General features: G+C 36.1%; 1 protein-coding gene across 7 annotated transcripts in view; it reads right to left on the bottom strand.

Annotated features, from left to right (window-relative positions):
- MYOCD (myocardin) overlaps positions 1-25,110 on the bottom strand; it is a 177,876-nt gene that overhangs the window by 64,233 nt on the left and 88,533 nt on the right. For 3 of the 7 annotated variants that reach the window (XM_027850254.1, XM_027850255.1, XM_027850259.1), the window contains exon 5: positions 15,541-15,702. The exons of 2 other annotated variants lie outside the window; for them this stretch is intronic. In XM_027850254.1, coding sequence (XP_027706055.1) covers positions 15,541-15,702 — 162 coding nt within the window. Of the gene's footprint in view, positions 1-15,540; positions 15,703-16,528; positions 16,577-24,819; positions 25,005-25,110 lie in introns of those variants that run through there. 2 more of the 7 variants (XM_027850260.1, XM_027850258.1) reach the window with 2 other exon arrangements.

The raw sequence follows: 25,110 nt of genomic DNA, 5'->3' as shown, positions 1-25,110 counted from the left end.
GTGAGTAATGTTGCTCCATTAAAATCCAGTTCTGATTCAATATGGTGGTAACCCTGGATTCTTGAAGGCTATGTCTGCTGATTACAACATTGATGGGTCCTACCAAATCAGAAAGGCTTTGGGTAATTTTCCAATCTGTCATCCACACAGTTTTCAAAAAGTTATTCCTAAACCATACATCGGACCACGTCACTTCCCTCTTTAATAAACTTTAGTAGTTCTAGGGTCAATATAAATCATTCTGACATTTAAAGCCCTTCACAACATGGCTATAGCTTGCCTTTCCAATTCTGCTACTTACTACTTGTGTGACTTTGACAAGTCCACTTATACCTCTAGGCCTCAGTTTTCCCATTTGTAAAATGTGGACTTATTCCCCCCTTTAGGCATACTGGCCTTTTTACTATTCTTTACTCATGACACTACATCACTCAACTCTTTTTCTTTGAACAAGTATGGAATGCACTCCTCCTCACCTTCGCCTCTTAAAACTAAAGTTTTCATCAAAGCTCAGCTCAAGCACTACCTTTTATAAGACCAGAAGTTCCTTCCTGATCTGTCCCAGCTGCTAGTGTCTTCTTTCTTTCCCCATTACCTGTTTACTTTATATGTATTTTGCAAATGCTTACATATGTACATTTTGTTTTTCTTAGCTTATTCTAAGAATGTAACCTTTTTGAGGGCAGGTACTATTTTATTTTTGTCTTTGTTTCCCAATTTCCAAGTATAGTGCCTGGTACTTAGAAAGGGCTTGATAAATGCTTGTTGACTGATTTATTAATTGTCATCAGAGAACTAGCTGAGATAAGTTTGATGAGGCTCATCATCAAAAGTTTGGCCAGTAAGTTAAGGTTTTTTTTTATGATATGGCATAAAGGAATTTCAATTTTCAATAATACAGGCTCAGAAATTCTTTTCCTATAGAAATAATTGAATAAACTTGAATGGAGTCATGTCCATAGCATTTTAATATTTATTCTGAATATATATTGAATATACATGAATATATATCGAATATATATATTCATTGTGAAATGAAAATTTTGTCTCTACTAAAAGAATTTCAAGCATCAGCACTTAGATGGGAGAAATTATGTATGTATTTTTGCTTTGTTTTGTGTTTTAGGTTATGATGGTGGTGGAGATGAGGGCCTTTCTGAATATTCCTCACTGCTCATAATAGACAGCCTTCTGTACTACCTAGTTTAAGCTCCTCCTCATCACTTTGTTTTCAAAGTGAGTAGAACTCACACAGAGATCTATTAAACTTGAGAGGAAGGACCTTTTGTATCTCCCCCATCACCTAGCATAGCAACTTATGCAGCACTCATTCTGGGCTTACTCTCTCAACTTGCTTGGGATTACCATGATAGATTTCTGGAGAGAAGAATTCTGGAGTTATAGGTATAACACTAAGGTGTGTTGGTTTTTAAGTCCTATTGCTCATTAGCCCTCACCACTGTACTTTCCCTCCCCCCTTTTTTTATAAGCAGGAGCATATAAGCTTTATAAGCTATAATTAGCTTTTTCGTAAAGGGCATTTATTAATGTTATTAAGAACAGTTGGTGTAAAACTTTCCCCCCAAGAGCCAGGGATAGACTCTCCCACAATAACATCAAGAATCTAGAAGAAAAGTGGGCTTAAATTTATAGTATGACAGTGATAATAATAATATATTGTTTCATATTGCTCCATTCTTTATGATGACAGAAACTCCTCCCCCTAAGAGTAGCTCTCTTTCAAAAACTTTGCTTGAATTAGAATTCTCAACTCCAGAACTCAAATCTTTCACTGCTGGGCTGGAATCCTCCGAACTGAGCTCAGCAATGGATTGGCTGCTATTTTATACATAGACTCAGTGGATATGGCTGAATCTAGGAACTCGTCACATCACTTTTTTTCTTGACCTGGTGTTGGACTATGCAGACCCTAGCAAACCTTTTATATTTCATGCTAATGTTATCTTGGAAAGCTTGGAAGTAGCTCTGTATCAAAAACCCATTGCCTTTGCCAGTAGGGGCCTTACTGACAGGGATATAACACTAAATGTAGTTCTTGGTTTTAGAGTGGGCTGTTATCAAGAAGTTCAAAGATTATGGAGCTAATTTGCAAGTGTGGACAGAAAATAATTTACAAACTTATATTCAAACCAGGGTCAAATTGATGCTGCCTGTGAGAGATGAGTAGCAAGATGAGCTGACATGAGTTGCAGATGTTCTGTCCCATAGGCCTCATGACATGGAAATTATGGTGATACCCATAGAAGCTCTGAAGGCTATTTGTGCTACCCAAAGAGCAAGTTTATAATCAAATGGAAGTGCACCTAAGAGCTTAAGAGTTCTGCACAATACTGTCAAGGCATGTGAATTCTTTTGCACCAAACAAATCCTCTGCCTCTGCCTCTGCTTTTTTCAGTTGGTTGAGATTGATTGAGGCAAAAACAGGTGTTTGACAAAAAAAATGTTGGAGATCATAAAAACAGTAAAGCAAGTGACTGACTCTTGGAAGCAAAAATTGTATTCCTGGGAAGGAATCTTAATGTTAAGGCAATGGCAAAAGCTGTGCAATATAATACTATACAAGAAAGTAACTGATCCCACACATGTCACCGTGTGCTATAGTCATGAAAGTACTACGTGATTACTTTAAAGATCTAGGATAAGAGAGAGAAAATCCTTGAACTAGAAAGGAAAATATTTTATTGACTCCAAGTGGGGACAGATGTGTATAAGAAGTATAAGAAGTAAGAAGATTGTGTTTGATGTGTTCAAAGGAAAGAGCTATCAACTCATGCAACATATTTGGAAAGCATAAACATGAGTAAAACATTAAGCTTGTATGCATGGACTTTTTGTTTTTAGAAGGAAATAGTAAGAACATGAACCATAATTACTGAGCATTTCTCTTGGTATGCATAGGTATATTCAACCAAATCAAACTGTGATTGGACTTTAGGTGAGGGTTAAAGAACAGGGACAAAAGAGAAGACATGGATCATATCAAAATTAGATCATTAGAACTGAGAACCCTCCTTCCTTACAACCCTCTTCTTTATAAAAAAAAATGGTGGTTTACAAAAAAGAAAACATATAAGTGATTAAACCCACAAGTGAATAAGATGAAGAGGAACACAGGAAAGATCATAACTTGAATGGAATGAACTCAATCATAAAACAGACGAGAATAGCAGAGAATGGATTAAAAGCAGGATCCCACAATGTAGTTTGTAAGGAACACACTTCAAAAGTAAAGATTCACACAGGCTTAAAATAAGGATCTGGAGAAAATTATTATTCTTCCATTATAGTTTTAAAGGGGGGGGGACAGGGTTATTAGTCATGATGTTAGACAAGGCAACAGGAAAAAAAAAGATTTGATTGAAAAAGGTGAAAAGGGAAAGTAGATTTTCCAGAAAAGTACTATAGATGATGAAATAATTATTAATACTAAATGTGTATGTACTTAATGACATACCATAAAAATGTTTAAAGGGAAAGTTAAATGGGAAGATAGAGACAGTGAAACCATAATTATGGGGAATCTCCATTTCAAACCAAACATTATTTGATTAGATAGATCTAACCTAAAATAAATAAGAAAAAAGTTAAGGAGATGAAAAGAATTTTTTAAAAGTCAGATACAACAGACTTCTGGTGTAAAATTGAATGGAAATAGAAAGGAATATACATATTTCTCACCTGTGCATTGGCATCTTAAAAAATGACCATTAGAACATTAGAATTTCACAAAAATGCAAAAAAGCAGAAATATTTAACACATCTTTTAGGAATCTCAATTCAAATAAAATTATGTTCAATAAAGGGCCACAGAAGAATAGAATAACAATTATCTGGAGACTGAATAACTTAATCCTAAACAATGGGTAGATCAAAGAACAAATCATAGAAAAAATCATTCTGTTAAAGATAATAAAAACAATACTGTCAAAGCAGGCTTGTGATGAAATTTGTATCTCTAAATATTTTCATCGAAAGAGGAAGAAAGAACATATTAATGATTTGGATATGTTGCTTTGAAAAATAAAGCTAGCAAATTTTTGAAACAAATTTTTAATTTGTTTAATTTAAAATAACAAAATAGAAATCCTGAAAATGAAATAAAATTGAAAGCAAAATGACCACTGAGTTAATGAATGAAACTAACATTTTAAGAAGAAAATGATAAAACAGATAAACCATTAGCTAAGTTTTTTAAAAGAGAGGAAAACCAAATTACCAGTATCAAAAGTTTAAAAAAATTCACAAAAAATTTAGCAGAATTAAAGGAAATTATTAGACAGACTAAATGAGTTATTGGACAGACAGATGAATATTCATAAACATATAAAGTGCTCAGGTTAATATAATAAGAAATAGATTTAATTAATTTGATGTCAGAAAAAGAAATTGAGAGACCATAAGAGGGTTTCCCCAAGTGAAAAAAAAGACCTGAGATCAGATGGATTTACAAGCAAATTCTATCAAATACTGAAAAAAAGAATTAAATTCAATATTACACAAGCTGGTTTTTTCCAAAGAACCCTGGCTATATCTCATCTTACTACTTGAACAGTTGGTCATTCAGCCTTCTCTTAAAGACTTCCGATGAAGAGGATTCCACCACTTCCTGAAGTAGCCCAATTCCATTTTCAGATAGCTCTCAAGTTTTTCCTGACATCAAGTCTAAATTTTGCTCTTTGCAACTGCCACACATTGTTCCTGGTTTTATCTTCTGGAGTCAGATGGCAAGACTAATCCTTCTACATAAAAGCCTTTCAGATATTTGTCATGTCCCTCCCCACCCCTATACCATGTCCTCTCTTCTCCACCCTAAATATCCAAAGTTTCTTCAGTTAATCAGGAGGCATTGATTGAGTGCTTACTCTATGTCAGGCATTGTAGTAGACACTGGGGATACAAATATAAAAGTGAGATAATCCCTGCCTTCCAAAAGTTCCAAATGATTCTTACAGAGTATGAGCTCAAGACCTTTATCCACCCTCCTTGCCGTCCTCTGGATGCTCTTCAATTTCTTTACATTATTCCTAAATTGCAGTTTCCAGAACTGAACAAAGTACTCCAGATGTAGGCTGACCAGGGCAGAGTGCAGAGGGACTATCATTTCTCCATTCCAGGAAGTTGTGTCTCTCTTAATGTCACCTGATAGCACATATCATACTGTGAACTTTTTTTCAATCCATGAACAATTTAACATTTATCCCTGTTATACTTCGTTTCATGAGATTGGAACCAAAGCACCAGCCTTTCAAGAAATTTTTGGATCTCATTTGTATCACTGAATGTGCAAACTGTCCCACTCTCTAGTGATCTTATGCATTCCTAACATTAGATCTAGAAATGAATAGAAGAGTGATGTCCCATCTTTTAAGCCTCATCATGTCCAGGATCAAATATAAAATCCTCTGTTTAGTGTTTAAAGCCCTTCATAACCTAGCCCATAATGGGTTAAACAAATTACGGTTGCTGTTAAGAGCATAGTAAGTTAAATGGATCATGATTGCAGTTAAGAGCAAGAAACTCATAAATAGTCTCACTAGGTCAAGAATGATGTGTGACTGGCAGCCAACTCTGTCTTTGTTGAACATTCATACATCTTGCTAATTTAGCCACATTCTCCATGTTTTAACCCATTTTCTCTAACCCATTTTCTCCTTCACTAGTTTTAGTAAATCACCTAAATAGCTTAAGAGCCAAGACCCTACATGGACTTAAAACTGCTGTTTATTGTCCATTGCAAGATGCTATCTCAGAGCTCTCATAAAATTATAAGTCTCCTATAACCTAAAAAGATGAGTAGTGTCAAGACATTCCCAACCTTAAGACAGAGACTGCATGGCACAAGAGGAATTTAGGTGAATCTTTAGGGGATTAAATTGAATTATTAACTCTAGGGGATTATAAATCAATCCCCTAATAAACCTTAGACAGATTACTCTGGTTTTGTGTGCCTCTTTCTTCAGAATTCCTGCATCAGAAGTGGATACAATAGGAGTCTTAGGTGTCTCAGTCCACAACAAATGGTATAGTTGGCAGATTCCCAGGAAATGGTCTGAAGAATAGAGCAAAGTACTGGGGAGCTCCCCAGATGGCAGTTCATGGGAATGTGGGCACTGGTGGATCAAGTAATAGATTTGTGTGAGCCAACTAAGGAGTGGGGGTATGCCTCCAAGAGAGTGAAAATATTGAGTAGCTTGTTAACTGAGATTTTTGTTTGCTGTTGGGGAAGAAGCAAAGGAAGCAATAGTTAAAGTAATTTGGCTATCATCAATTGCTTTGTGCTATGGCTGGAATGTGTTATTTGAATGAAAATCTAGGGCTAAAAAGAAATATGTGGACTGCTACTTCCCAGTTAATGAAGAAAATGGCTGAAAGGAGTGAAGAGGAGAAAAATACCTCTATACTTTAGCATGTCATTTTGTAAGGGTGAAAGTGTACCAAATACCAAAAGTTTAGGTCAGAGCTCTTATAATATCTAAAAATTGGAGCATAGGATCCAGAGGAAATGGATTGAAAGAGGAGTGAGAGGTAGTATCTCAGCTTGAGAAGGAGATAGAGGCTGAAGACCCTCTTAAATTATACTAACTTAGATTGGTATTAGAACCAGATAAAGTTCAGGTGTATGGGAAATGATCGAAGTCTGCTTCCCCCAACAAAATAATATTATGAGCCTCAGAGACTAAACCCCAAGAGAATTAATAGATTCAGTGGCCAGATTCTATCAGAAAATGAGAGAATCAATTCTTGTGTGGATGGTTCTGTTATAGGCTGGTGGAGCAGATGGAATTAAGTTAATCTGTGTCTGAGGCTAAAAAGATGAGTAGTGTCAAGACATTCCCAACCTTAAGACAGAGACTGCATGGCACAAGAGGAATTTAGGTGAATCATTAGGGGATTAAATTGAATTATTAATGCCTGTAAGTATTCTTGGCTGGACCCTACAGAAACACTAGTAGAATGGGCTCCTTGGAAGAGGATGGAGGAAGCCCAAGTTGCCATTAGAGAGATGGCCATGCAATGTGCTGTATATAACCAGAGTTTCATGGGCCTGATATAGAACCTATTATAGCTGGGATGAGGAATAAACTTTTAAAGTTAGCCCCTACTCATTGGAAGGGACCCCTGTTTATTATTTTAGGCCCCTTGGTAAGGACATAAGCCTATGGCTTTGGGAAAGCACGGGCCAAGTTGATTGAGATTCAAGATCTAAATTCCACTAGAGTAAAAACTGTGCAAATTAAGTCAGTAAAGACCTGCACAGCAAACAGGGCAGAAAGGGGTTACTAAGAAGCAAATGTGACTTGATTTGATAGGGGCTGGGGTACTGTGAGAAGAAATAAATAAAACACCTAATGCAGTGTTACTAAAGAGGTAGAGACTGCTGAAACTCCATCAGCAATATCCAAAAAAGACTCCGTCAGCCCCTCCTGAAGGAAATAAGACCTCAAACATGAGGAAGGGAACAAAAACGTTGTATTGCCCTCCTTGCTGCCTGGAAGCCACTTGAACCTATAAAGTCCTAGGGGTGGGGCTGAGTCTCATCAAGAGTAAGGTGAATTGAGGAAGACTGGAGGCCACATGTGAAAGTAAGCTTGCATTGGTCACAGCACAATAAACAGACAGTCCTTGTTCTAGTAGATTTTGAGGATAAATGCACGTTTATTCATGGAAATCCACATGGGTTCCCTGGTCCCTTGGTTTACAATAATGGTTATGCCCAGCAAAGAAAACTAAAGTAGTGTTACATATTGGGTGCTCACCACTCCCCAAAACATCCTGTGTATATTTTACCAGTCTCCTAAAACATTATAGGAATAAATTTATTATTGTACAGTCTTGTACACTACTGTAGGGGAATTTTGGTTATGAGTATGAGTGGTAAAAGGGATCCTTCAGAGTTTTGCCAAATGGACAACAATTTCTCTTTCACCATCATGAAGGTTAGAGAACATTAGACAATACAGGCTGCTGGAAGGACACCAAGAAATATTAGAAACAATTCTGGAATTGATTAAAGTAACTATCATATGGCAAAACCATAGTTATTTTAATGGCTCAGTGTGGCCTCTGGAAAAATCCAACAGGACTTAGAGACTGACAGTAGATTATTGTGAATTAAACAATACATGTTAATGTCCTACATATAGTACCTATCTTAGAGAGGTTGAGCACAAAAATGGTGCAATAAAAAACACAATGCCTTTACTAAAGTTAAGGCCCTAATAGTACAAGATGTTGCCACATCTAATTGGGGAAATAGTTGGGCCCTGTGGCAGTGACTCCAGCCTACCGCATAGCAGACTCATGGATTCTGGTCACCGCTAAAGGGGTAGATGGACAATAGCTTGATAAAGCCCACTTCTGCTGTTGCACAAACCCCTACCTTGAATCAATGGCATGCTTACTTAACACAGCAGAGCTCTCTGTCCAATAGCCTTTTCAGGGCTGAATTGTTACTAATCTTATTCTTTCTGCTAATTGAATATTAGGTTTATCAACCTGACTATTCCACTGTTACTGTTATGTAACCTGATCCAATTGGTGATATGAGAACTGGTACACAGATTATGTATACCACACGGCACATGCTTTGCCTCTCCATGGTCATGGACAAGCATCTGGAGAGTTGAACCACAGAGAGGCAATGGCAATTGTAATTTAGATATTTTTGTTAATAAAACTAAGACCATGCCATGTGCTCTATTGCTCCATTATATTTGCCATTTTATGCTCTTCCCTTATGCTGTGCACATGCTTATACTATTGGTGTGCTGTATATTTACAATTTACAAAAATCATGGAAATCAAAGTCCTTAAACCTTGTTTTTTCATGAAATCCAAGACCCATTGTGGAAGAAGTGGGTGTGAAGATTGTATAAGCCAACTGTGGCTGGACTGTGGGGTATAAATGAATCATTGATGCAGTTAGGAGCAACAAACTCATTCTCACTAGGATAAGAATGATATGTGGCTAGCAGTCAACTCTGTCTTGGTTGAACTACTTTGGCCACATCCTGCATGTTTTAACCTATTCAGTAAAACACATAAATAGCTTAACAGACAAGCCCCTGCATGGATTTATGCCATGGGTATCCCTTGCTGCTTGTTGTCCATTAATCTCTTGTAAGTCAATCCCCTAATATAGCTTAAACTGATTACCCTCGAGTTTTGTGCCTCTTTCCTCAGAATTCCTGTCTCACAAGGGGATGCAGTAGGGCACTTCTGTGTTCCAGTCTGCAACAACCCCTCCTACCTTTCCACTTTACTCCCTACCACACATTCTTTGATTTAGTAACATTGGCCCTCTTGGTGTTCCACAAACGAGACACTCCATCTCTTAGCTCTGCTCTGTCCTCTGTGCTTGGCTTTCTCTCCCTCCTCATCTCAGCCTCCTGCCTTCCAGGGCTTCCTTTAAGTCCCAACTAAAATCCCATCTTCTACATAGTAAGTCTTTCTCAACTCCTCTTAACTCCAGTGCCTCTCTTATTTCCTATTTATCGTGTATATAGCTTGTTTCCGTGTATTTGTTTACTTGTTGTCTTCCTGCATTAGATGGTGAGCTCATTGAGAACAGAGACAGTCCTTTGCCTCTTTTTGCATTGTAAGCTCTTAGCCCAGTGCCTGGTGCATAGCAGGCACTTAACAAATGTTTATTGATTAACTGATTGACTGACAGATTGAAATCAGTTCTATTATAGCCCAATCCCAGAAATATAACTAAAAAAGAAAAAGCCTAAGAGAAATTCCTCCATTCTGGCATTCCTTCATTCAGAAAACCTAGTTTTGCTACAGACTTCAGATGCAGGAGGTCAAGGAGAGAGAGAAACCAGAAGAATTGCAATAAAATCTTGGGATATGGGTTGTTTTAGGATAGGCCCAGAAGATAAAGTGGGATTGGAAGTCCCTGTCTTCACCACAATGGTTGGGAGCTCCAAGTATTATTTAAAACATGCATTCTCCTTATACATCTTTTCTTCAAGTGAGGAAGTGATTTCCATCAAATATGTGATTGACACACATAAAATGCCTCTACTTATCACACTTGAAATTTTATAGGATTTTACCAGAACTGTACTTATAGCTTACTTACTTTTTTGGACTTAACATGTAACTAGGTAGATGATTTCAAATACAAGGAAATAGGTAATGAATTTTATTTTTCACAACCCAAGAAGAGGGACTGAATTAAAAGATTCTTGGAAAGTCAGAAGAGATACAGTCTAGTGAGTTAGATAGAGTGCTAGACTGCCAGATCCAGGAGACCTGGGTTCAAGTATTGTCTCTGAAGCTTACTAGCTGTGTGACCTGAGGAAAGTTATTTAATTGTTCTGAGCCCTAGGCTATTCTCTAAAAAAAACAAAACCAAAAAACACCCTACTAAATATCTACTAAGTTATAGGTGGTCTGCAGGAAGCCTCCTTGACCTTGGTCAAGTAATTTTATTTCTCTGGTCTCATTTGTAAAAAGAGAGGGCTGGACTAGACGATATCTTATTTATCTCACAAATTGAGAATGAGTATTTCAAGAAGAAACCATATACATGGAATTGACAAGTTGTATTTTTCCATAAGATGCTTTTTTAGGAGGATTTTGATATATATGGACTATTATATGTAGCCCAATGTCAAATAAAAGTCTGGTACAAAGACTTTTTTGTGAAGGCCACCATTTCAAAAAACTGAATATGGTATTTTGGGTATTTTCTAAGTGCCAATATTGTCCATAATTTTGTGGAGAAAAAAACTATACCCACTTGGTTTTATCAAAAGCTTAATTAAAGTGAGAGTCACCTCCCTAAAGAAAAAAGACTTCTTATCATTCCTCCATTTAGTCCTCCTCAGTTGCTACAAAGCATGGCAACAACAGAAGTGCTTATATGGAGGGAAAAGGGGAAAATAATATATATTATATAATCAGTATTTGTTTCACAGGGTCTCGATTAAGGGAGGAATATTTCTTTAACCTCTTTCACCTCAATTTCTCTATTTAATTCCCAGAGAGAGAAGGACCAAGGAAAAGAAGATCCATGTGTAAGAGAAGACTTTTTTTCTAGTAGAAGAGAAATTTCACTGGGATTTTACCTTAGACCAGGGCTTAAACTTTTTCTACTCTCAACCCCTTCAGTGGGTCTTAACCCACAGTTTAAGAAGCGCTGCCTTAGACCAACTGGCTACAGGATCTATATTTTGGCTTAGTGAAAATTCATGAGATTGGAGGATAGGAGTATTGACTGTCAACTTTGTCATGCTTCATTTCCCTTCTCTGGATGATAGGAGCTTTACATTAGGCAGGGAGTTGGACTAGATGACCACTGAGATCACTCACAGCTCTAAAGTTCTAAGTTTGTTCTCTTAGCTTCCGCAGAGAAATTCCTCTGGACATATAAGGACTGATTGGAAGAAGGAGTTCTTCATTGATCTGTCTATCTTCTTAAAGAAAAAAAAGTATATTAATGATCATTTTGGGGGGAGGAGGAAATTAAAAATAAGGGCTATCTGGCATAATTCCTGGTCAATTCCTAAAGATTCCTGGTCAATTTGTAACTGTGTATTCCTCTTAAATTGGTTGGCAGTTTGTCCCCCCAACTGGGTGTGACTTCTAAAGAAGGTTTATTTCGTCAGCTCTTCTCTCATAGACTCGGTGTAACCAAGTCAAAACTTTCCTTACTGATTGTTCTACACTCTGAAGAAGATGTAGTGGCCTCAGGGTGGACTAAGTCTGAAGTGAACCTGGTACTATGAGATTCAGAATCTACTACTTTTATAGGTATACAGTCCATAGATGGCTAAGCAGAGACTCAACAGCACTAAGTACTGTTGATGAACATTGTCATTTTATACATTGGTGTCAATATAGATATTTATTAATATAAGTTAATTGCACTCAGGCAAAATTGTGAAATGAGATGTTTGTCTTTAGCAGTTCTAAGTCTCTTCTCCTTTTTCTCTATACCCACTTCCAAGGTTCTATTGGTTCAAAAAATTTTTTTTAACTAACCTGTGATTTTGCTGGTGTAGGAATTCACAGAAAGGAAATTCTATCTTCCATTGCAAATACAACATTTAAAAAGTAATCTGGGTCACTGAGGGGTTATATGACTTGGTCAGGGTCACATTTATGATAGATATCAGAGGCAGGACTGAAACCCAGGTCTTCCTGTTGGAGGCCGGCTCCCTCTCTACTATATTATTTTGAACATTAAGTTTTTAATAAGAAGAGGATTCCAGTAAAGTGGCAGAGTAGGTCAGAAAATTCCAAGCTCTCCAGATTTTCCCCATAAACAAGACAAAATAGTGCCTTAGGGTGAACATTGAGTAGTAAAACACTTCCAGGCTAGTTACATTGAATCAGCAAGCAGCAAGCCCTGGGTTGGGAGGTAGTCTCAGCCTCAGCCACAGGAATTTTCACCTCCCAGATGGTGTGGGAAGTTGGACATCTGAGCAGGAAAAGATTGAGGGAACCTCTATTGATTAGGAACACCAGGCCCAGCTGTACTGCCGAGATGCAGCCTTGGGTGAGAAGGAACCAACACTTACCTGGTGACTGCAGAAGCAGTGGGGCAGGACACCAATGGGTGTAGGCACTTACAGGAGGGTGGAATTCTTAGTTTTGATTCCAGGCTAGAGAGGAGAACTGAAAGGGGATCTGAGACCAGAGGCACCATCTCCCATACCCCAGGACTCTTCAGAGGAGAATACTAAAGCAAAGAAACTCTCTTCTACCAAAAAGAGTAATGTCAAATGGTTACCTGTCCAAAAAGAATTCATAGAAGAACTTAAAAAAGATTTAAAAAATCAAATGAAAGAGATTGAGGGGAAAAAAACCAAAACAAAAAAAATCCCCCCAAAAAAAGATTATTAAAAAAAGTCAACCAATGGGAAAAGGAGATTCAGAATCTTAAGGAAGAAAACAACTCCTTGAAAATTAGAATTAGGCAAGGGGAAGCCAGCAAAATTATAAAAGACCAAGAAATAATAAAACAAAATATAAAGAATGAAAAAAATAGAAGAGAACATTAGACATCTCATAAGAAAAACAACTGATCTGGAGAACAGATCAAGAAGAGAAAACATAAGAATAATCAAACTACCTGAAAGCTATAATCAAAAAAAGATTCTTGATACAATAATACAAGAAATAATTAAAGAAAATTGTACTGAAGCATTAGAACAAGGGAAGAAAGTAGAAATAGAAAAAATCCACTGATCACCACTTGAAAGATATCCTATGAGGCAAACTTACAGGAATATCATGGCTAGATTCTGAAACCCCCAGCTCGAAGAGAAAATATGAGCAACATGAAGAATCAATTCAAATATGGTGGAGCCACAGTTAGAATCACACAAGACCTAGCAGTGGCGACACTAAAAAACTGCAGGTCTTGGAACACTATATATCAAAGAGCAAAAGACCTGGGGTTGCAGCCAAAAATACCAAAAAAAAAAAAAAAAAAACCCCAGCAAAGTTAAGCTTAATCCTGAATGAAAAAAAAAAAAGGACCTTCAATGAATTGCCAGACTTTCAGGATTTTGTTGCAAAAACAAAACAAAACAAAAAACCAAAAACAAGACCTGAACTTAATAGAATATTTGACATATAAGATCCAACAGAAATAAAAGTTACACATCAAAGACTAATTACAAGGGACTCAATACGGACAGACTGTTTACTTTTTATATGAGGAAATGTTAAATGTATGTCTAAGATTATTATTAGTAATTGGGTAGTTGGAAAGAAAGATTGGGGTAGAGCTGAGTATGATGTGATTCTAAAAAGTAAAACTGTTTATGAAAAGGTAAAAAGAGTAATTATCTTATACAAATGAGGTGTGAGAGGAAGAAGTGACACAGAAGAATTAGATGGGTGAGGAGGGCTGGTAGTTCTGGAACCCTATTCTCATCAGGAATGAGTCAAAGAGGGGACAATACATACATATACACATATACACTATATATGCATGTGTACATACATATATGTATGTATGTGTATATGTGTGTGTATATGTGTATATATATATATATATATATTTAAATCTTCCAAATTCAGAAAGAAATAAAAGGGTAAGGGGATGGAGGGAGAGGATAAGGGAAGGATTTTTAGAGGGAACCCTGCTCACACCTGATCTGGGTTAAGGAGAAAACAATCTATACATTTAGAAGGGAATAAGATTCTTCTAAATTTACAAAGAAATAAGAGAGTGAGTAAATAGGATGGGGAGGTATAGAAGGGTATCTAGATAAATGGGAATGGACAAAGAGGGTATAACATATATTTGAAAGGCTATGAAATATAAAAGTCTTCTAAATTCAAATAGAAAGAAAAGGGTAAGGGGGTAGGTTAAGTAATAGGAGGGTAAGGTAGTGAGTAGAAGTAAAGTAGAGGAGTCAGGAGGTATAGGAAATAAGAGATACACACAAACATAAAAATAAAGATCAGAACAGGGGTAGTAATCGTGATCTCAAAGTTAAAGCTAAAATAGATTTAATCAAAAAAGGAAAATAGGGAAACTACACTGTATATCAGCCATATTAACCAATATTGTTTTAGATTATTTAAAATAACTAGAAAGTATAAAGTTGGAATATTTCTGTGGTGTAGGAAATGATGAATTGGTGGGCTTAGGAAAATATGTAAAGACTTGGACTTATCAAGGAAGATGTTATCCACCCTCAGAGTATAGTATAGTACAGTCTTATATAGATGCATGTGAAGGTATATGTCTATATATGAGCATGATTATAGATATCTAAGTATATGTAAGTTTATGTATGTATGTGTATATGCACATATATGTACATATGTATATATGTACATACATACATATATACATATCTCCATGCTTAATTGTAGCCTTCTTAGGGGAAAGGGGAAAACAAGAACAAAGTAAAAAGTTTATAGCAGAGAACAAAAGAAAATTTACAAGGAAGCGAAGAAAAGATGGATAGCTCTGAACACAATGTGTAGTATTTCTTTTATAGGCTTTCTTGAAATGAAAATTTATTGCTGTATATTTTGAATCCTCTTATATTCTGCTGTGCACATGGCAATGTTTTTTTTCTTTTGTGTTTAAGTTTTAGTATTTGAGTTTACAATATGTTTCTTATTGTGTAATTAAAGTTTTAGTATCTAAGTTTAAAATAAATTAATTTTTAAAAAGTTTTTAGTGCTAGGGAGTATTAATTTAAAAATAGAATTTGGAGAGGGCAATGAATAATCTCTCAATAATGGAATTTGAGGGACAGTGAAATATCTGGAAATATTTGGGAAAAATTGGGAGCCTTCCCAAAGCCCCATAAATTATATCAAGCATGTGAACTATCATTGGCAATAAAACTCTTAGCAGATATGGACAAAGATGGGGTAGCAAGATATAAGAATAGTTGTCTTATGTTACATATAAGAACCCTGTGTGGGTGGATAACTTCATAAAACTACATTGTATGACAATCTTGCAATGTTACAGAGTAATAGCTCTCGTCTGCCCATATAGTGTGGGAGACAATTGCTTTTTGCTTTAACTACCTTTCATGGACTCTTTCATAGTTGAATCAACAGGAATTCTATTCTTCTCCACCAGCTCCAGGAGACCTGGTCTGAGAGCAATATTTTCAGTCAGATCATCTGCAAGTCGGGCTCTTTTAAGCTTCATCTGAGGAGCTGTAATGGATTCCTCTGCAGTTGTGTCTAAAAGGTTGAAATTAAAACCATCAATTCTTAAATTTATTAGTTTTTTGCCTATGGTTACAAAAAAAGTGTCACAAACATGTTTTATCATCTTTCAGCAATAACATTATCGATTAACAAGGATTAAGCAACAAATGGGTTACAGGGCATGAGATAAGTTCCAAATAAGCAATGGGGAAGAAAATACACAGAGAAAAACTAAAGCAAACTGATTAGGAAAAGTGTAGAAAATGTTAACATTTGACTACTAGGTGAACAGCTCAAGGGTCCTAAATTTTTCTCTGGCCTTTATTGAGATGTTTCAGGAAGCTCACTTGTTCTCATAGACTACTAGAGCATAACAATCACATTTAAACCTCAGGCACTGGGCTATCCATTATTATAATTAAAAGTTATAAAATAAAAGTTTCATAAACTTCTCACTTTCAATATTATCTGTTATTTATTTCTCTGTAATGATATAATGTTATTAATTATCTCTATTAATTTCAGAAAAGGTAAGACATTTGCAGACTTCTTCAATCATGCTAATTTATTATTAACATCTTAATCCAGGTCTATATCATCTAATAATTGCAATATTGCAATAGCCTCCTAACTGACTTTTTTTCAGTCTCTTTCCCCTCACTCCACCAAAAGGAACTCACACTACTCTTCAATTTAATCTTTCTGAAGTGTCTGGAAAAGTACAAAGTATCTTGGACTTCCCTGCTCAAACATTTTCAATTGCCAACAGAATCAATTTGAAACTTCTTATCCTGATAGTCTAGATTCTCTTCAATCTCTCTCCAATCTAATAACTAGGAGCCTTATCTCCCACTGTTACCCTTCATGTTGCTTAATTTTCTGAACTCTTCTTCCATAATCTGCTTTCTTCTCCTCTGCTCCACTCAGACCTCTCCTGGGTGCTCAAAGTCTCACACCCTACTCAGGCCAACTCCTCAGTTCTGAAATGTCCTCTTCTTCCTACTACAATTAAAATTGATTACTTTAGTACAGAAGATATCTGATTGTCTAATTAAAGTAATTTACAGTAATACATAAGTAAATCTTGATTCTCCCAAGGGGCACTTACATTTTAAGAGTGAAAATAAATGTTTTGAGCAGTGTGGCTTTTCTTTGCCTCCTTCCCTAATATTATTCTTCCATCCCTTCCCAGACTGCTTTTTAAGTATACCAAGGAATCAAAGGCAAAGTACTATAATAGTGTACCACCTGTTTTTCTATTCCTTCACCTTCATTTAGGAGTAATTTTAGGAAGAGAAAGTGTGATGAATTAGATAACTTTGTATATTTGGAACTACTGCAGAGAAGCTCCAGTTTGTGTTTTATATTCCCACAGTACATAATATATAGTATCATTGAATAATAAAGTTGGAGGGGACTTTAAAAGTCATCTAGTCCAACTCCCTGTTGGAAACATCTTTCCTTCCCAGTACACCATCTGTCTGTTTGTCTCTGTCTCTGTCTCTCTTTTTCTCTGTCTCTCTTTCTCTGTGTCTACTTTTATCTGTCTGGGGAACCTGTGACCTCGAGGCCACATGTGGCCTTCTAGGTCCTCAAGTGTGGTTCTTTGATTGAATCCAAACTTTGCATAACAAATCCCCTTAATAAAATGATTTGTTCTGTGAAACTTGGATTCAGTCAAAAGGCCACACCCAAGGACCTAGAAGGCCACATATGGCCTTGAGGGCATAGGTTCCCCACCCTATCCCTATCTCTCTGTCCATCTCTGTTTCTCTGTTTCTTCTCTCCTCTCTTTTTTCTCTCCTTCTATGGGTCTCTCATTCAGACCTATGATTTCATTTTCCTAGCATTGAATCTTCCTTCACCAATTCAGATCAGCAACTCTGTATGTGGAAACTCTGGAAATTCATGGTTGCAATATTTTCCACAGAAATGAAGTTTTAGAAGGTTTTCTGGGTTATGGACAGGTTATGTGAATTATCCATGGTCATATAGTTGATATGAGTTAGAGAAAGGATTTGAAACCAGATCTTCTTAATTCTAATGTAGCTTTCTATCCATTATAGACCTTACTGCTCCTCATAGCCTTCTATTCAAAATCTTCTATTAAAAATTCAAAATGAGCCTCTGGCTGAAGACTTCAAGGCATAACCTCTAAGTTTCTTCTTCTTCTTCCTAAACATTGTCAGTTCTTTCAAGTGATATCTACATGGTATAGTTCCCAACACCCCTTCCCCTTTCTGGTTGTTTCCTTCTAGATTTGCTCCAGTTTGTTAATTTAAAATGCAGTGCTCAGACCTGTATATGATAACTAGATATGATCTGACAAAGGCATTGTGGAGCAGAATTAAAATCTCCCTCCCTCTAGCTGCTATAGAAGAAGTTTAATTAAAAGTTATTAGGTGGAGCCAAGATGTCAGAGTGAAAGCAGGGACTCACCTGAACTCTCTCTCAAACCCCTTCAAATACCTTTAAAAAGTGACTCTGAACAAATTCGAGTGTGGCAGATGTCACAAAGAGATAGAGTGAGGCAGATTCCCAGCCCAAGACAACCTGGAAGGTCAATAGGAAGGGTCTGTTACACCCAGCTGAGCATAAGCCTAGCCAAAGCTGGTACAAGTGCAGATCTGGCTCCAGTGAACCTCGACTGAATCACTGGCAGCAGTGGCGGTTCCCAGATTTCTCAGCCCACAGATGCCAGAGACAACTTAGAAGGTCAGCAGAAGGGATCTGTCAGAACTGCATGAGAGAGAAGCCAATGCAGCCCTGACCCCAGTGACTGAATCAGTAGCAGCAGCAGCTGCTTCTGGAGCTATCAGCCCACAGAAGGAATGTCTGAAAGTCACTTATTTCGACTTCTGGGAGCCAACATGGCAGAGTGAGCAATAAGTGGCTTTTAACTTCCCTTATTGATCTTGAAAAACCCAGAGAAAATTGCCCCAGGAAAAATCCTGCAATAGTGGAGCCAGCAGAAAGATGAGGGACAGCAGTCTTTTAGCTTGGGAGACGAGGGGGATTAATGGAAAGGTCCCTCTTGCTGTGGCTGAAAGGGACCAGTTCAGGATAGGAGATGTCCTGGCAAGCCAGTGGCAAGGCCCACCTTAGCAAACCAGCAGGAGAACCTGACCTCCAGGGTGTTGGAGCAGGCAAGTGCCAACACCAGGCACATACCAGCCACCACCACTAGCTCTAGCTCAGGACCAGGTAAACTACCAGATGCCTCCAGCCTCCAGCTATCAACACCTGAGGCCCCAGCACACAAAAACCAGTAACCAGAACCCTAGCCCTCAGCACAAGAAACCTGGGACAATGCCCCTTGTGCCCCAGAAGCAGAGATAAACTTTAAAAGCCAAAAAAAAGGCAAACAACATGAGCGAGAAACAACAAAGAAAAACAATGACCATAGAGAAATATCTTGGTGAAAGGGAAGATCAAAACACAAATTCAGGAGAAGATAACATGAATATACTGACATCTGAAACCTCAAAGGGGACTATGAATTGGTCTCAAGCTGAAAAAGCTTTCTTAGAAGAACTCAAGAAGAATTTTAAAAGTCAAATAAGAGAGGTAGAAGAAAAATTGAACAATTGACTTAAAAATACAATTGACAAAGTGGAAAAAAGTGCATTGAAGAAAACAACTCCTTAAAAAGTAGAACTGGCCAAATGGAAAAGGAGGTACAAAAGCTAACTGAAGAAAAGAATTCGTTAAAAACTGGAATTGGGCAAGTTGAAGCTAATAACTCTATGAGACATCAAGAATCAGTCAAACAAAATCAAAAGAATGAAAAAATAGAAGAAAACATAAAATACCTCATTGGAAAACCAACTAACCTGGAAAATAGATCCAGGAGAGATAATTTAAGAATTATTGCTCTACCTGAAAGCCATGATCAAAAAAGAGCTTGGACAGCATCTTTCAAGAAATCATTAAAGAAAACTGTCCTGAGGTCCTAGAACCAGAGGGTAAAATAGTCATAGAAATAATAAACCTATCACCTCTTTAAAGAGATCACAAATTGAAAATGCCAAGGAATATTGTAGCTAAATTCCAGAATTTAACTGGAGGTCAAGGAGAAAATACTGCAAGCAGCCAGAAAGAAACAATGCAAATATTGTGGAACCACAGTTAGGATTATGTAGGAGCTTGCAGCTTCTACATTAAAAGATTGGAGGGCTTGGAATATAATATTCCATGAGACAAAGGAGCTTGGATTACAACCAAAGATCAACTACCCAGTGAAATTGAGCATCATCTTTCAGGGGAAGAGATGCATACTCAATGAAATAAGGGACTTCCAGACTTTCCTGATGAAAAGACCAGAGCACAATAGAAAATTTGACCTTCAATAGCAAGACTCTTTGAGAGCCATACAAAGGTAAAAAGGAAAGGGAAAAAAAATCAACATGTTATTCAGTAAGGGCAAACTGCTTACATCCCTACATGGGTAGATGATAGTTATAACTCTTGAGAATTGTATCTTCATTACAACATTTAGAAGGGGTGTACATAGCCAGAGGGCATGGTATAAGTTGGCTTTGATGTGATGATAAAAAACCTAATTAAGTGGTGGAAAAGGATTATACTGGGAGAAGAGGAAAAGAGGAGGGAGGAAAGGATAAATTACATCATGTGAAGAGGCACAAAGACCCATTACAGTAGAAGGAAAGGAAGGAGGGAGATGAGTATTGTTTGAACCTTACTCACATTGGATTTGGCTCAAAGAGGGAATAACATAATCAGTTAGGTATAGAAATCTAACTTGCCCTATAGGAATTAGGACAGGAAAGGGGAAGAAAAGGGAGGGGGCTGATAGAAGGGAGGGCAGATTGAGGAAGATAGTGGTCAAAAGAAAAACTCTAGAGAGGAGGAAAAGGCAGAAAGGAGAAAGAAAAGCATAAACTGGGGAGGTGAAGGATGGAGAGAAAGACACAGATAGTAATCATAACTGTGAATGTGAATGGGATGAACTCTCCCATAAAATGAAAGTGGATAGCAGAATGAATTAAAACCACAATTCTACAACATGTTATTTACAAGAAACACATTACAAAGAGGGTTACACACAGGGTAAATGTAAAAGGCTGGAGGAGAATATATTATGCTTCAGCTGAAGTAAAAAAAAAGCAGGAGTAGCAATCCTGATCTCAGACAAAGCAAAAGGAAAAATAGATCTAATTAAAGGACAAAAGGAAGGAAACTTCATCATACTAAAAGGCACCACAGACAATGAAGTAATATTATTACTAAACATGTATGCACCAAGTGGTATTGCATTCAGATTCTTAAAGGAAAAGTTAAGGGAGTTACAGGAAGAAACAGACAGCAAAACTATACTAGTGGGGGACCTCAACCTCCCCCTCTCTGAACTAGATCAATTTAACCACAAAATACACAAGAAAGAGGTGAATAGAATTTTAGAAAAGTTAGATATGGTAGACCTCTGGAAAAAATTAAATGGGGATAGAAAAGAATATACCTTTTTCTCAGCAGTACATGGCACCTTCACAAAAATTGACCATATACTAGGGCATAAAAACCTCACAATCCAATGCAGAAAGGCAGAAATATTAAATACATCCTTTTCAGATCATGATGCAATAAAAATTATATGTAATGAGGGTCCATATAGAGATAGTTTAAAATTAATTGGAAACTAAATAATCTAATCCTAAAGAATGAGTGGGTCAAACAACAAATCATAGAAATAATCAATAACTTCATATGAGAGAATGACAGTAATGAGACAACATAGCAAAACTTATGGGATGCAGTGAAAGTGGTTCTTAGGGGAAGTTTTATATCTCTAAATGCTTACATGAATAAAATAGGGAAAGAGAAGATCAATGAATTGGGCATGCAACTAAAAAAAGCTAGAAAAAAATTAAAAATCCTTAATTAAATACTAAATTAGAAATTCTGAAAACCAAAGGAGAGATTAACAAAATTGAAATTAAGAAAACTATTGTACCAATAAATAAAACTAAGAGCTTATTTAATGAAAAAAAATAAAATAGACAAACCTTTGATTAATTTGATTTAAAAAAAGAAAAAAGAAAACCAAATTACCAGTATCAAAAATGAAAAGGGTGAATTCACACCAGTAGAGAGGAAATTAAAACAATAGTTAGGAACTATTTTACTCAGCTGTATGACAATTTTAGTGAAATGGATGAATATTTACAAAAATATAAATTACCCAGATTAATGGAAATAGAAGTAAAATACTTAAATAACCCCATTTCAGAAGAAGAAATTGAACAAGCCAGAAATGAACTCCCTAGGAAAAAATTTCCAGGGCCAGATGAATTTACAAGCAAATTCTATAAAACATTTAAAGAACAATTAATTCCAATACTATATAGACTATTTAGGAAAATAGACAAAGAAGGAGTCCTACCAAATTCTTTTTATGATACAAATATGGTACTGATATCTAATCTGGAAAGAATCAAAACAGAGAAAGAAAATGATAGGCCAATTATCCTAATGAATATAGGTGCAAAAATTTTAAATAAAATATTAGCAAAAAGATTACAGCAACTTATCTTGAGAATAATACACTATGCCAGGTAGGATTTATGCCAGGAATCCAGGGATGGTTCAATATTAGGAAAAATATCAGCATAATTGACCATATCAACAACAAAACTTACAGCAACCATATGATTATCTCAATAGATGCAGAAAAAGCTTTTGACAAAATACAATACCCATTAATAACACTGAAGAGCATAGGAATAAATGGAGTCTTCCTTAAAATGATGAGTAGCATCTATCTAAAACCATCAGCAAGAATTATATGTAATGGGGATAAGCTAGAAGCATTTCCCATAAGGTTGGGGTGAAAGAAGGATGTCCATTATCACCACTGTTATTTAATGTGGTACTAGAAATGTTAGCTTTAGCAATAAGAGAAGAAAAAGAAATTGAAGCAATTAGAATAGGCAAAGAAGAAAAAAAGCTATCACTTTTTGCAGATGATATGATGATATATTTAGAGAATCCTAGAGAATCAAGTAAAACACTACTTGAAATGATAAACAAATTTAGCAAAGTTGTGGGATATAAAATAAACCTATATAAATCATCCGCATTTCTATATATTACTAACAAAGCCCAACAGCAAGAGATAGAAAGAGAAATTCCATTTAATGACAATTCTACCTAAATTAAGTTACTTATTCAGTGCTTTACCAATTACACTACCAAAAAATTATTTTATAAAGCTAGAAAAAATGATAACAAAATTCATCTGGAGGAACAAAAAGGAGGATCAAAACTACTTGATACTGGCTAAGAAACAGAGTGGTGGATCAGTGCAATAGGTTAGGTACAATAGTCAGTGACTAATAATCTACTGTTTGATTAACTCCAAGACTCCAGTTTTCTGGGATAAGAACTCACTATTTGACAAAAACTTCTGGGAAAACTAGAAAACAGTAAGGCAGAAATTAGAAACAGACCAACATCTTATACCATATACCAAAATAAAGTCAAAATAGTACGTTGCTTTAGATATAAAGGCTGATACTATAGTATAAACTGGGAGATCATGGAATAGTTTACCTGTCAGATTTATGGAAAGCAGAAGAATTTATGACCAAACAAGAGATAGAGAACATTTTTAATGCAAAATGGATAATTTTGATGATATTAAATTGAAAAGTTTTTGCAAAAATAAAGCCAATGCAACCAAGATTAGGAGGGAAACAGAAAACTGACAAATAATTTTTACAACCAGTGTGTCTGATAAAGGCCTCATTTCTCAAATATATAGAGAACTGAGCCAAATTTATAAGAATACAAGTCATTCCCTAATTGATAAATGGTCAAAGGATATGAACAGGCAGTTTTCAGAGGAAGAAATTAAAGCTATCTATAGTCATATAAAAAATGTTCTAAATCACTATTGATTAGAGAAATGCAAATCAAAACAACTCTGAGGTACCATATCACACCTATAAGATTGGCCAACATGACAAAACAGGAAAATGATAAATGCTGGAGAAGATGAGGGAAAATTGGAACACTGATGCATTATTGGTGGAGTTGTGAACTGATCCAACCATTCTGGAGAACAAATTGGAACTATGCCCAAAGGGTTATAAAACTGTGCATACCCTCTGACCCAGCAATACCTCTTCTAGGATTGTATCCCAAAGAGATCATACAAATGAGAAAAGGACCCACATGTACAAAAATATTTATAGCAGCTGTTTTTGTGGTGGCCAAAAATTGGAAATTGAGGGGATGCTCATTAGTTGGGAAATGGTTGAACAAGTTGTGGTATATGAATGTAATTGAATACTACTGTGCTATAAGAAATGATGAGCAGACAGACTTCAGAAAAACCTGGAAAGACTTGTATGAACTGGTGCTAAGTGAAGTGAGCAGAACCAGAAGAACATTGTTCACAGTAACAGCCACAATGTGTGATGACTAACTTTGATAGACTCATCTGTTTTTAGCAATGTAAAGATCCAAGACAACTCCAAAGGACTCATGATGCTGTCCACATCAAGGAGAAGAACTATGGAGTATGAATGCATGTCAAAGCATATTATTTGCTCTCTCTCTTTTTCCCCTTTTTAAATTTGTTTCTTCTTTCTCATGGTTTCTAACATTGGTTCTAATTCTTCTTTACAACATGACTAATGTGAAAATCTGTTTAATATGAATATATATGTTGAGCCTATATCAATTTATATGCTATCTTGAGGTAGGTGAGAGGGGAGAGATAGGGGGAAAATTTGGAACTCAAAATCTTATGGAAATGAATGTTGAAAATGAAAAATAAATAGATTACAAAAAAGTTAATAATTTATATTAAATTGATCTCAAATTTAAGATATTTGATATCTAAGTGGATTGTTTGGTGTTTATTCTCAGAACAAAAAAATCTAGGCATGGTGAAGTTAAACAAACTTATCTCAAAGTGCAAAGGATCTGTTGCTTATTATAGACCCAAGATTAAAAATCCTAGACTTTTCATTACCTATTAGACTAATGTGCCACTCTATTTAAGGATACCTTAACAGATTTTCTGTGATTTACTGCATCCACTAAGAGAAAATATGGACTTATGTTATTAGACTGGATAAATGGAGATGGTCCAGTAAAATGTCAGTGTTTTTTATTGGAGAATACCTGCTGGATTAAGTTCCAGGAAGACAAATCAGAGCAGAAACTCCTCTTGCTCAAATGTTTGACATGCAGCTGTCAGAACTCTCCAAGGTCCTGTACTAGTCTCAGAACAACTTAAAATGGGGCCTTGTGGCTCTTATCTTCTTAATTCTCTTATCCACATAAAAATTTCCTTTAACATTGTGTAGCTTAGATAAAAACAGAAGGAAAAATTAGCCAATAAGAACAGTCAATGAATATCAATCAGGTACCGAGGTGAAATTTTTGTCCTATATGATGAAGATTATAATTATA

The sequence above is a fragment of the Vombatus ursinus genome, unplaced genomic scaffold (assembly GCF_900497805.2).
Source record: "Vombatus ursinus unplaced genomic scaffold, bare-nosed wombat genome assembly UNPS02008996.1, whole genome shotgun sequence".
Lineage (NCBI taxonomy): Eukaryota > Metazoa > Chordata > Mammalia > Diprotodontia > Vombatidae > Vombatus > Vombatus ursinus.
This window is presented reverse-complemented; position numbering and strand designations above follow the sequence as displayed.